We start from the raw sequence: 14145 nt of genomic DNA on the forward strand, positions 1-14145 counted from the left end.
ATAGATATGCCTTTCTTAGATTTCTGCGAAGCTTTTGTGAGAAGTTCCTCACAGTAAACTAATTTTCAAACTTACAATAATAGGCATCCAAGAAATTTTTGTTTGTTGGATTTCAGCCTACTTAGCTAATCGCAAAAATATGTAGATGCAGGAGGTCAGCTCTCGGATTGGCTTCTAGTCACACCTGGTGCACACCACAGGGCAGTAGTGCACTGGGCCCTTCGCCTCTCTATTGTGCGCCTGTAATTTATGTTGTTGCTGTTGTTAACCCTGGTGTAGAAATTCAACTGATAGCTGATGATAGTGTTTTGGTTAAAGAAATTATTTGCACTAACAATTACGACGACCTCAACACTAGTCTTGTCAACACTGTTGTTGGAGAGTCTGGGTAATATACATGAATGTAAACAATGGGGAATGTCACTAAACACAAAGAAATTTGTCTGCCTTCCAGCAACTCGCAAAAAAAATCCACTATTATATACTTAATTATTAGGGTCTTTACCATTACAAGTTGTTACAAATATCTCGGTGTGAAACTGACTTCTGACCTATTTTGGAAGCTTCATATTGATAATGTTTGCTCATCTGCCCTCCGCAAGCTGTGTGTCCTGAAACAAATTTAAAACTGCTCCTATTAATGCTAAACTCCTCTGCTACACTGCTTTTCTGCGACCAAAACTAGAATATGCATGCATTATATGGGACCCTTATACTAAACGTAACATTGACAGTCTTGAAATGTATTCAGAGAAAGGCTCTAAGGTTCATGTCTAACAAATTTTTCACATCAGACTCACCCTCTAATATAAGTAAGAGAATAACATGGGATGTGGCTGAGAAGATGAAGTAGATTGAGTAGACGCTACCGTCCATGGAAAACACTTTTGTAAATGCATCCACCCTGCTCTCTCTTCCCATAATAATATATTTTTGTCAGTAACTGTTGCAATGGGATTTAAGGGATGGGGACCTGAGTCTTGGAGAACAAAATATCACTAAAAATCAATTTTTCATTCGTTACTTTTCTAATCTACATATCATGACACACATTCTGGAAAATGTAAAGCTAGCTTAAAATGATGTGTCATAGAGGGAAAAAAAGAAAACACTTTTTATCCTACAAAATGGTCAGTTTTGTCCATGAAAGTGCTGAAAATGACTCATTTTGCCGTTCACCATTACGGATGGATGGATGGATGGATGTTATGAACGTCCCCTTTGGAATGGGGCAGTAGGTTGCGCCACCTACCTAGGTTGAAAAAAAAAAAAAACACAATGAATTCCCCTAACCAACTTTTCCGATTCACTATTGTGAACGTTGTTTTCATACGTCTCCGTTTTTTGTCGTTTCCCTACTTTTCTTGCACCAATCTTCCAATCGCCTCTTACTAATCTCTATTGCGGACATGATTACTTTTCCCCTGCTCTCGCTGTACCCAAGGGCTTCAAGGTGGCCAGTGGTGCCTAAATTGAGCGCTGGGCCGATACCTTCATATTCTAATAAAACTTTTCCCTAGCTTTACCATAGCAAGTACATGCTTCTTCTTCCTTCTTATATCTCACTTTATAATTGCATGTTCTAAGGCATCCTGATCTGGCTTCGAACAGTAATGAGCTTCCTTTTGAGTTATCATAAATTTTCTTTCCCGATTTCCCTTTTTCCTCTTAAGCTGTTACTCATGGCAGGTTTCTTTTCCATTCCTGCCACCAGTGAGATTATTTCAGCCTCTCTGACTTTCTGCTTGACATTCTTTGTTGTTGTGTTGCTCACCCTACGGGCCGCATACTTGCTGGTAAGCTTCCTAGTTCTTTTCCTCCACTGTGAATCAATGTTTTTCCTGTACAACAACACTTTCCCAGCCCTTCACTTTCTTCCACATCCCTCAGTCGTTCTTCATAATCAATTTTACTGTGAGCTTCAAAACTTGTCCAGCCCATATCACCCTGAACAGCTTCATTTGTAGTCTTCCTGTGAGCACCCGATGCGAGGTGTCCCACTGATTTCTGGCTGCCATCGAGTCCTGATTGTACCCTTGATTTCAAGCAAACAACCACATTTATAAAAGTAAGTCCTGGAACAAAAATTCCAAAATCACGCATCAGAGCCACACCATATTGGACTTGTTTGAAAGACTATCTTTTCTGACTTGCTTTCTTCCAAAACGCTTGCTTTCCTGCCAAATATTCCGCATCCAGAAGAGCTTCGGTTTTCTTGCTTTTCTAAAGTAATTATTTTTGGCCATCAATTTTCCAAGAGGCATAGTTATTCTCCTAATCATCCAGTTTTAATAACTTTTCTTGATTTAGGCTTCCAAGGAGTGCAGTAAGTCTATAATATCATAGTACTGCACCAAAGGAAATAAAAAATGAAACGAAATGAAACATTTTGACATTTTTAGAAACTAAAAAAAATTGTCACATACCAAGTTACAACTTTGCAATTTCATAAGGTTTGATAGTATAGAGGTAGAAACATGTAACAATGCTTATTGCATTCCTCGAGTATTCAGGAATATATTCACATAATTTTTAGCTTTCTTACAGCAAAAAATTTTTTGCTAGTCATCCCAAAAGTTTGGAACAGAAAGAATTGTATAATATATTTTGTTCATTATGTAGAGAAAATCTAGCTGCATATTTACATGAGAAAAACTAGCTGCATATTTACAACTGGCACATTAAATTACCTATTACCTGTAAATTTCATTCCCTTAGTAGAAATAGCAATAAATGTTTTGCTCCAGGCCCAGGTCCTCCCCTTAGATACTTTTTGTGATGAGTTTGCTACTATAAGAGAAAAATGTAAAGCCAATTTCACGCAGTGAAAGCTGTCAAAACAGTGAAGCTGGTGGTCGTTTTCTCAAGTTTGAACTCGTGTTTAGCGCGATTTTCATGAAAGTCTTTTGTCCCGTTGTTGTCGTTTTGCTAGATTCGAGCTTCGGTTCTGTATTATGCACACTCTTCAGTTGTGTGAGGTCGTGATCACACCACAGTCCATCACACACACCTTGCAGCTGTGGCCACACTCACGGTCAAGGAATTCTCTCTTGAACCGTGCATCGGCACCCACTGTGGGAGGAATCTCCCTGCGTCGATGTCTCTGCTGGGCCCCCTACTCTCGAAGTTGGGGGTTGCTTTCACAGGCACATGGCTCGCGCTTTCCATTCTCAACCTTCGACGGTACCAGCTTCCCTCAGCTAACGCTTTGCTTGCACTTCTTGAAGCTCGAGATTTGCGTGATGTTGGCGCTGCCGCTCGTGCCAAGTGGAATCCATGGGGCGAAAGGGTGTGCGCCAGTGAAACAACTACTCCTATACCCCTCCCCCGGTGCACGCTCTGATTTGTCCGCCCCCATCCCAGTGGGGCTCACACCCACTGGCTCTGGAACCTGCCTTGCTGCATGACACTGGACGCCAGAGGTCGACTTAGTGCTGTTAAAACAAATTGAAAGTAAACACCACTTTGGATGAAGCATCCTGAAGCATCCTTCAGGATGTCTGCATATCCAGTCATATTTACCACGAACACAGGCACATTTCATAGCGCTTGGAGGATAAAGTTAGACTGAGCAGTTTAAAGATACACAGTAAAGAAAGAGTGCATTGTTATTTTTGCCACCTCAGAAACACAAACCTAAAGAATAAAAATAAATCACACATGTATTTGGGATGCATGGCTCTTCCTTGAAGATGATCATTGTCCAGGGCACACTAATAAAGACTGGAGTGACACATCCCAAGCAAAGTCTATACACCTTCACAACACTGCAACACATGACACTCAAACACACTGCTTGCAGTAATCATGCGCACAAAGGAAAATTCAACAATGACGGTTTACATTTCAGGGGAGCTTTGCTGCAGGTCGACATCCATCATGGTCAGACTCTAGTTGCTGGTCAAGACAATCCAGGTTTTCTTACTGGTTTCTTAAAAATGACGAGTGGTGTCAACATCCCTAAACTGAAAGTGCACACCTAAGTGTCTTATTATGGTCCGACTTCTCCGTCAAAGAAAGCCTTTCTTCTCTTTTGAGGAGCATTAACCAAAGCAACTACTGGGGTTGCCAGCATTGCTACAACAAATTTTGTCTGTTAATGCGTATTCACAAAGCAATGAACAGAACATAAGGAATAGCAAGACACAAGAACGCAAGGTTTGCTCCATCTGGACAAAAGTGCGGTCACATCAATGACCTGCTACAGGCAATCTGTAACACACACCACACTTTGCAATCCTATACAATGCTGACACAGAAACTATGGACCAAGGCTCCATAAACTTAGAAACAACATAAAACCAGCAAGCAAAAAGCCGTTTCTTTTTACTATCCCGGCTAAAGGGGACCAGATTAAAACCAAGCAGCATTCAGGAGCAAGTTGTGGGCACATTCTTAACCTGCCAAGGAGTGCACATCACCAGAAAACCGAAGAGGTTCCATGGACCAAACTGATTTTGCTAAATGAATAAGAAAATTTACCGAAAACTAATTTGGTAACTAAATATATGCCATGTGAATTTCCCACACATGTGAATCGTGCGGGTAAATGACCATGCATACAAACAGTACTGATGCACTTTAATTAACACTTAAGGTCATCATTGTAAGCGATATTTTACCGGAACTTTGGGGAAAAAAGATTGCCTCATGGGCATGCAAAAGCGTACCTTTTGCTGTGTAAGATCACAGAATCTGAGCCGTTTCGCTGCCATTTGCAGAAGTTACCAATGCTGTAGCACAACCTCGCTACTTTATGGTTTCAAATGCAGCAGCAGTTACAGAAAGGGGTACAGATCATACACAGAAAGGAAGTGCACAAATAGCCAACAACTGCTCATTAATACCAAACCATAATTACTGGCTTACAGAATTTAGTCTTTCTATGCAGCATATATTTTCCCCTTTAATTCTGCTTGGAATGAAATTTGTTGCCCACCATTTACTGTGTGCATAGTTATTCCAGTCCGTAGCTTTCACTTTGGCATCATAGTTATCTTTAATTGTTGAACTGCTGAGCCTTCGCCTGAAAACAGGTGCACATGTGCACAGGAAGATGAATTAGGACCCAGAATTCTCTGTGAGTGAAGTTCACTTCTTTACCACAGTTCAAGATGTGAGTGCGAGCAGTGAAACACACAAAATGCCACAGGGCCACCCAATGCTTCATCACAGAGCTCGGCATGCTCCACCGTACTAGGATTGTACAAGAGTCCTTGTACGCTCCAGAAGTTCAGTTCATATGAAATTGGTGACGTTGAAGATATGAGAAGGTGTGCAATAACACCCAATGAACTGGTTGTCCTAAGAGCACCTAAGGCCTCGCAGATGTTCATAACAACCCCTCCACCCCATTCCCGGCTACAAGTATCATACCAGAGCTGAAGCTTGTCTTTAAGTCTTGTCTTCTGCACAATCCTTGAATGAGAAGAATCCGATGACACAAGACGTGAGCAGGCGCACTGGGACACATCGTGAACCGATTGTGCAAAAAAAAAAAAAAAGAAAGCACACACAAACCAACAGATCAGTGGCCCCTCACTCCTCCCCTTGGACCGCTCCTGCCGCCACGGAAACCCCCTCGACCACGGAAGCCTCCCCTGCCGAAGCCGCGCCCGAAGCCGCCGCCACCCCTGGCGCCCCATCCTCCGCCCCTCTTGCTTGGTGGCTGTCCCTCGGATCCCCCCTCGTCAGCCCCCCAGGGCCGCTTGAGTCCCTCCTGCTGTTGCCCAGGTCCATCCCCTTGGTACCAATGGCTGCCGCCCCCGCCGCGCTTGTGCGGGCTGCCCCCGCCTCGCCAGAACTGCTGCTGTTGCTGTTGTGGCTGGAAGAAAGTGCCGGTGTCTGGAACCCCAGCACTGCCGTCTTGCTGCTGCTGTTGTTGGAACTGTTGCTGCACACACAAAGCCAGGGCACCATGACTGGACAACATTGTTACAAACCTGCCAACTTTTAAGGTGGGAAAAATACTACAGCCAAAGCCCAAAGATACTAAATTTTCGTTAGAAATACTAAAAAGTTGCTTTAATACTTGATATGTAGACCACTTATTCAAATAACACACAGCATTTGTTCTGTACGAGCACTGTAAATGGGCACACTCCTCTATAGTATACACAGCTTGAGCAATCTGCTTCACAAATGGAAATATTCCTAAAGTTTAGTAATGAAACATTCACAAAACATTGGCCGAAAATGTGGTTGCAGGTATCCACAAGTTTACTAAAGTGGGAGGTGCTGCTGCAGGCATCCTTCCAAATAACTGAGCGGGTCTGAAAAATCCAGCTCTGAAATATAGTCGGCGGCTGTATTTGTATTTTTTAAATATATATTCTGCTTTATGGGCTCAAAGTAAATAAAAAGGTTACAAACCCGTTAGTCTCGTTATGACAATAGTAAAATAAAGCTCTAAAATCCATGCATTTCACAATAAAATCAGAAGTTGGCAGCTACATCATATTAATAAGGTTAAAGTTTTACTAAGGTTATATTACTAAGGTTAAAGGAATCAGGGTGTAGACGAGCCGCATGTAAAAATACTGAAAGATATCTATAGCGGCTCCACAGCCACCGTAGTCCTCCATAAAATAGGCGTCAGACAGGGAGATATGATCTCTCCAATGCTATTCACAGCGTGTTTACAGGAAGTATTCAGAGACCTGGATTGGGAAGAATTGGGGATAAGAGTTAATGGAGAATACCTTAGTAACTTGCGATTCGCTGATGACATTGCCTTGCTTAGTAACTCAGGGGACCAGCTGCAATGCATGCTCACTGACCTGGAGAGGCAAAGCCAAAGGGTGGGTCTAAAAATTAATTTGCAGAAAACTAAAGTAATGTTTAACAGTTTCGGAAGAGAACAGCAGTTTATGATAGGTAGTGAGGTACTGGAAGTGGTAAGGGAATACATCTACTTAGGACAGGTAGTGACTGCAGATCCGGATCATAAGACCGAAATAATCAGAAGAATTAGAATGGGCTGGGGTGCGTTTGGCAGGCATTCTCAGACCATGAACAGCAGGTTGCCATTATCCCTTAAGAGAAAGTTTATAACAGCTGTGTCTTACCAGTACTCACGTACGGGGCAGAAACCTGGAGGCTTACGAAAAGGGTTCTACTTAAATTGAGGACGACGCAACAAGCTATGGAAAGAAGAATGATAGGTGTAACGTTAAGGGATAAGAAAAGAGCTGATTAGGTGAGAGAACAAACGCGAGTTAATGATATCTTAGTTGAAATCAAGAAAAAGAAATGGGCATGGGCAGGACACGTAATGAGGAGGGAAGATAACCGATGGTCATTAAGAGTTACGGAATGGATTCCAAGAGAAGGGAAGCGTAGCAGAGGGCGGCAGAAAGTTAGGTGGGCGGATGAGATTAAGAAGTTTGCAGGAACAACATGGCCACAATTAGTACATGACCGGGGTAGTTGGAGAAGTATGGGAGAGACCTTTGCCCTTCAGTGGGCGTAACTAGGCTGATGATGATGATGATGATGAAAGTTTTGTGCTATGTGCTTGAAGATCAATCCAGCACAAACAAGAGTTTACATCACAAGAATTCATCTGTACTGACAATGTGTTTCATTCTTGTAACCAATCCAAAGAAGAAGCAAGAAAGGTATTTCCGAAATCGAAGTGGGGGGCTGGGATGAACTGAAATAAACAGTGATGGCCACTTTGCCAGTCTAGTTACTTGTTCTGTTACAAATTTGGCGCAGTCGAATTCTAAGCAAAACTGTTTATGTGTCAATCCAACCAAAACTAAAGCTATAATTCTTCGTCCCAAAGGAAGCACCTCCCCTTTATTACATGGCATAGCCTATAATAATGCTCAGATTGGAGTAGTAGAAAGCATCAAAATCCTAGGCAGGCATTTTTGTTCATCGCTGCTATGGAATGACCATGTAAACTTTGTAATGCAAAAACTGACTCAGATAACAGGTATAATAAGCCGAAACCGATACCGTCTTCCGACATCAGTTAAAGTACTATTATATAATGCCTTATTCGCCTCTCATATCAATTATTGTCACTTCGTATGGAGCACTACAACTTATACGAATTTAAATGAATTATTTTTATTACAGAAAAAGATAGTACGCGTCCTCACAAATGTTCCATACGATACACACACCGAGCATTTATTTCACAAGTTTAATATTATCACAGTTCACGAAATTTATAGGCGTTGGCTGTTGCAGAAGTTTTATCAAATGAACAGGAAGAGTGATCTATTCCTTGTTAAGTTATCATGTTTAGAAGAATGTGTCCCCTCACGTTTCACAAGAAACACAGAACCCTGGACAGTGCACTGTTTTAGAACTAATTACAGCTCACAAATGCTAAAAAACAATTTACCAAGGCTTTTAAATGCTTACAACAAATCTGGAATTGATATATGTGCCCTTACCCCATCAGATTTTTCTCGACTTAATCAGCAGGACTAATATTCATGTTTATACGGTCAGCTATTTCAGGAGTGCAGATTAGTTGAGTGTACAGCTTCTTTACATTTATATTTATGTGTATATATGTGTGTATATGTGTGTGTATATATATATATATATATATATATATATATATATATATATATATATATATATATATATATATATATATATATATATATATATATATATATTCCGTGATGTGTGAAACGTTGTGTAACTTCTCTACATGCAACTACTCACTTTTGATTTAGTGCTTCTCATGCATTTTTACTAAACTGTATTTTTGTATTGTCAAAAACACGCAGCAGCTCCGTGCTGCCCATGTCTTGTGATCATAGGAGGCAGGGTGTTTTTTCAAGCTGAACTTGCAGCTTTTCTTCCCTGCCTCCCCCAATCTGTTGGAAATAAATATATATTCAAAAGAACCATGTGCTACTTGCCTGAGCCGCACCGATTTTTCATGGACAATGTGCACCGACGTTACAGTTTCCCGTGATAAGTCAGTGAACGTTGCACAGTGTGTCTACAGTGAAGAGCGGTCCTGTTCGGATGAGTACTTGTCATATTGAACTCTTACTACTGCAACATGACTCCCTGAAGTCAAATGCTGGCAAGGGCTTTCAAGATTGCCATGAGTGATCCCCAGCATGACACAGACGTTGTGCGTTCTTGTAAGCTTCACGGTTCCACCACAGCACATCCCGTCTTCATGAAAATGGAAGTAACCTCTCATAACTACAGTTTAGAGGACCACAGTGCAAGTGTGCTGATGCAAAATATAATGAAGTTGCAAGAAAGGAATAGCCAGCATCAGCAGCAACTATCTTGGTTCTTTATTGCAAGCAAACTTTTGGCAAATGAGGCAGACACCCATGAAGTTTGTCAGGCCAGAGGTCTATGAGTGGTCATATACAGGAAGTGCGCAGGGTGGCAGGAATGGCTTGATTTTTACGAATATGCCTATGACAGGAATTGCTGGTGAGAGGATAAAGACAACATTACGAACGTGCGTCTGTACTCGGGAGGTAGCGCAAAGATTTGTCACGAGCTTCAAGCTTATGAAACAGCTGAACACTCATGGAACAAGTGGAAACAAAGCTTTTTGTTTTTATTCAGTGAGAACAAGCTTTAAAGATGGCATAAAGCTATGTCTTACAAGTACAACTTCGGGCCAGTTCTTGACTATTTCTTTGAGAAATGGAGACTGCTGCATTTAGCTGACTCTGTCCTATCCCAAGCTTGATTGGTTACACTCATTATGCTGGGAATTCCGGAAGACATGCAGTGTCATGTTCAGTTTCGAAAGACAAACAACACAGAAGAGTTACCAGAGAATATAAAAGAGTTGTGTTATAACGTTGAGCAACCTGTGAGCAGTTATGATAATGTGAAATCCCAAGATGAACTGGCCCCACCGAATAAACAAGTTGCATATCAAGAGGAGAGCAGGAAGGTAGCTACACCACACACCTCTGATTACAGTTCACCATGACCACAACACAAAATATTTCTTGTAGAGTGCACCAACTTGGTATATGTTCCAGTGCATGTAAATGGAAAAGAAGTCAACACGTTGGTTGACAGCGGAGCTTTCATCACCGTTGTGAATAAGAAACACATTCCAGACTTGACCTCAGTGAAAGATTTTCCAGTCAGTATGTATGGATACGACAGCAAAAAGCAAGTGCACAGTGAGTGGGCATGTCCGAGCAAGAGTATCAAAACCAGAGCATTGGTCCTCGATAGAGTAACATATCAAATGATTTTGTCACACCCAGTAATGCAGGAGCTCCGCCTAAATCTTTACTGGGATGGCCAAGTTACTACTCAAGATGATCGTCAGTTATCATTGTTCTCCCTATTTAGTGAAAGCCTGCGGAAGTCCGCTACTGCAGATGACGTCGCCAAGATGTACCCGGAGCTCCTTTGTGTAGGAGTTATCCTAAGGCTACATCCAAGTTTAAAGTGCTGTTCAAGCTTCGAGATATAACAGTTGTGAAACGCTAGCCATACAACATGTTCCGAGATAAGAAGATATGGCTCAAGGAAGAACTGCAGAAGATACTCGACGCTGGTGTTATCCGACTGTCCACGTCTACCTTTGCATTACCCATCACTATAGCACCGAAAGAAGACGGAACATATTGACTTTACACCAAACACGATCAAATAAAAAAAACAAAACAAATTGACCTGTTCCCTTTCCCGATGCCACACATCAATGAAATTATCAATTAAAGTGGTGGTTGCAGTGTCTTCCCTTGCTTGGATCTTTGCAAAGGCTCTTGGTAAGTGCCTTTGGTAGAGAAGACCAAAAAGCTTTCAGCATTTGTGACACCTTTTGACATATATGAATATAACAGACTGCCTCTGGTTGGAGGAATTTGCCAGCTTGGTTTCAAAAGATGACGAATATTGTTTTGAAGCCACAACTTGAACGTTTTTGGAACGTCTACGCTGATGACATTATAGTTTACTTGAGGTCAGAAAAAGAGCACTCTGAGCACTTGGCCACAATTCTGCGATTGCTTAGTGATGCAGATCTGAAGATAAATGAAAGAAAAAGTTAATTCTTCAAGCCTCGGGTAGTATTTCTTGGAAGGGTGTTTGATGGTGTCACCAAGAGCACCAAACAAGAGTCGACGCAACGAATCTCGTAGCTTACGAAGCCAGATGATCTGCATTCACTCAGCATTTTTCTTGGACTTGCTGGCCTACCAGGAACTCGTACATTGTATATTGTCATGTGATAGTGACAGTTAAGAAGGCAGCAAAACTGTGATTAACGAAACGAGCGTCTTATTGGGCGAACTTGTGCCCTCAAAAACAGGCTACACTCAAAGGATTCGTGCTACAATGGTCTTGCAAGGCATTCTTTCTGACCAGGCCTATCAGTAGAATGAGCGCAAAAAAACAGTATATTTCTGCCACATCTGTCTCCACCCAAGCTTTCAGCTGCGACACGTGCGCAACTCCTTGTGCACTTGTCTTCAGTCGCGTGATCCGGTTTGTTTTGCTCACAATGTGCAAAAAGACTGACACATAAAAAAAAAGACAGCTTGAAATAATCACCTTCTTGCGCATCCGGTTGAAGAGTTGCGCTTGCGGACAGTTCGGAATGGGACACGTTGAAAGTAAACAGCGTGAGTGAGAAATTGCCTTCCTTCCACATATTTTTGGTTTGCCATGCATCCTTCGTGAAGATGGCCCCACCGTTTCAACATCAGAATCTGACACTGCGGAACCCACTCCCTCCTCAGATGAGAAGCTCTCAGAATCAGAATCCAAGCTCGGCTTGCATTTGGAATCGGAAGAGCCATCGCTTGAGTTTGCAGTCGAAGGCCCCACGTGGTCAGCCATCCAAAAGTAACCGTGCACACACAGAGGGAGCACTTTCAGTGGCCTGCACAATGCAGAGAACTTGCACATCGTGAAATCAAAATGACAGACAGAGATGGAAAGGGGATACAACTATGCCGTTTGCTGATGACAGCGGCAAGCGAGCAAAAGCAGTGATCGAGTCATGTTTCGATCTATTCAAGAGGCAACAGTGCACACCCCTGAACATGACGTGCCGTAGCAGACGCGCCAACAGAAGAAAAAAAAAAAAAAGGAAACTGCAAACCTGTGGCAGATAACAGAACAACCCTTGTATCTGTAATTGCACGCGCATCGCATGGTTGCTTAGCCCGAGAGAGTAGCATGCGCGACTCGACCAAGCCCCCCAGCAAAGGGTGGGTGCAGTCACTCTGTACTCTTCAACATATGTACCAACACTGTGTGGGGCAAAAATACAAGCTTCTAGAAGGATTCGACAGATGGTGCGACCAGTCCGAGCATGCCAGTTTTGTGCTCCAGCACGTAGTGGTACACCAGTGACACTGCGGGGGGGGGTTATCAAAGTTATTAAAGCAAAGACTGACTTTCACAACCTCGTGTTAAGGAATTTAGCTTACTTAATATCAATGCACGTAGTGTTGTAAATAAATCGGAGGCTTTGGAGGCTATCTTGTTGATTCACAATCCACACGCCGTAGTTATAACCGAGACTTGGCTGAGAGATGATATTGATGATGAAACTGTTTTCCCCCGCTCTTATCAAGTTTTTCGCCGTGATAGAGCAACACGTGGAGGGGGAGTTGCGGTCCTGGTGAATCAAAACACAGAGGCACACATGTTGCAGCAAACAGCGAACCATGAAAGTGTGACTTTAAAGCTGTCGTACGGGGGTAGATCGTTTGTGCTTTTTGCTGTATACAGACCACCTGATTCACCACCTCAATATTTATGTGATCTGGCCGATCACTTGTCTAAATTTCGCCGTGATAAAATATACCTTGTCGGTGATTTTAATCTCCCAAATATTGACTGGAATAGTCCCTTCCCTAGTACAAACAATGACATAAATGCTTCATACACGTGTGATATTATGCTGATTCATAATTTGCAATAAGGAGTTAAGCACCCAACGTGCATACACGGTAAAGCTGCATCTATTCTCGACCTCGTCTTTCTCAGCCAAGAAACAGAACGTTTTACTGTTTCAGTTGAAACTGGGTTATCTGATCACTGCATGGTGGTTTTTACTTGTCCCATTCAACAAAATGTCGACAGTGAACCAGCAAAAATTATTTCCACGAAAAACTTCTCCAGAGCTAATGATGAAAGTGTGTTAGACTACTTCAGCTTACACCTTGACATGTTTCGAGGAACTAATGTTGATGAACTCTGGAATAAATTTAAAGAAATCTGTACGTACTGCATTGATAACTACATTCCTAATAGAACAAAGAAAACGTGTAAAAAAACTCCTTGGATCACGCGAGAAATAATACATTTGAAAAGAAAAATCAAACGACTGAAGCGTGGGGGTGCCTGTCGAAATATAGTTAAAATACATCAGGCTAACTTCACAAGTGCTTTGCGCCAGGCTAAACAAAATTACTTTCAGTATAGCCTGCCAAATTTTCTTCGTGACTCACCACATAAGTTCTGGAAATTTTTATCGAAAAAGACAAAAACAATTACGCGCATTTCATGTCAAGGTGTGCAGCTTGCTGATAAATTGCAAATCTCTGAGGCATTCAATAAGTATTTTCAGAGTGTGTTTTCCCATCATGGTTTATTTGTTCAACTCAGTACCATGTCTCCCAACTCGACCCCCGACATTGTTTCTTCATCTGGCGTATTCTCCATGCTACTCAACCTCAAAACTAAAGCGTCCGCTGGACCTGACGGGATACCAAATATTTTTTTGCGCCGTTATGCAGAAGCCATCACAGAGTTCCTGGTTGTTATTTTCCGCAAATCATTTGAAACAGGAAACATTCCTTCCGACTGGAGGAAAGCGCGGATTGTGCCCGTGCTGAAAAAGGGTGATCCTGCCTTGATTGCTAATTATCGTCCCATATCAATAACTTCCACATGTTGCAAACTTGCTGAGCATATCATAGCTAACTACATAACTACATTTCTAAACGATAACGAGGTACTTACCCCCCATCAGCACGAGTTTCGAAAAGGCTTTTCCACTGTCACTCGGCTAACTTTTGTCATTCATCCTTTTGCAAGTGTACTAAATAGCGCTGGTCAAATGGATGTTATTTTTTTAGACTTCAGCAAAGCCTTTGATGTTATTTCTCATGCCAAACTAATTTACAAACTTGAACTTATTGGTCTTCCTAATTTCATAAT

General features: G+C 42.0%; 1 protein-coding gene across 2 annotated transcripts in view; it reads right to left on the reverse strand.

Annotated features, from left to right (window-relative positions):
- Positions 1-3583: 3583 nt before the first annotated feature.
- LOC139053001 (pre-mRNA 3' end processing protein WDR33-like) overlaps positions 3584-14145 on the reverse strand; it is a 219859-nt gene continuing 209297 nt past the window's right edge. For both annotated transcript variants that reach the window (XM_070530135.1, XM_070530134.1), the window contains one exon: positions 3584-5893. In XM_070530135.1, coding sequence (XP_070386236.1) covers positions 5528-5893 — 366 coding nt within the window. In that variant the 3' untranslated portion in view covers positions 3584-5527. The remainder of the gene's footprint in view (positions 5894-14145) is intronic.

This window comes from Dermacentor albipictus, unplaced genomic scaffold (genome assembly GCF_038994185.2).
Source record: "Dermacentor albipictus isolate Rhodes 1998 colony unplaced genomic scaffold, USDA_Dalb.pri_finalv2 scaffold_51, whole genome shotgun sequence".
Lineage (NCBI taxonomy): Eukaryota > Metazoa > Arthropoda > Arachnida > Ixodida > Ixodidae > Dermacentor > Dermacentor albipictus.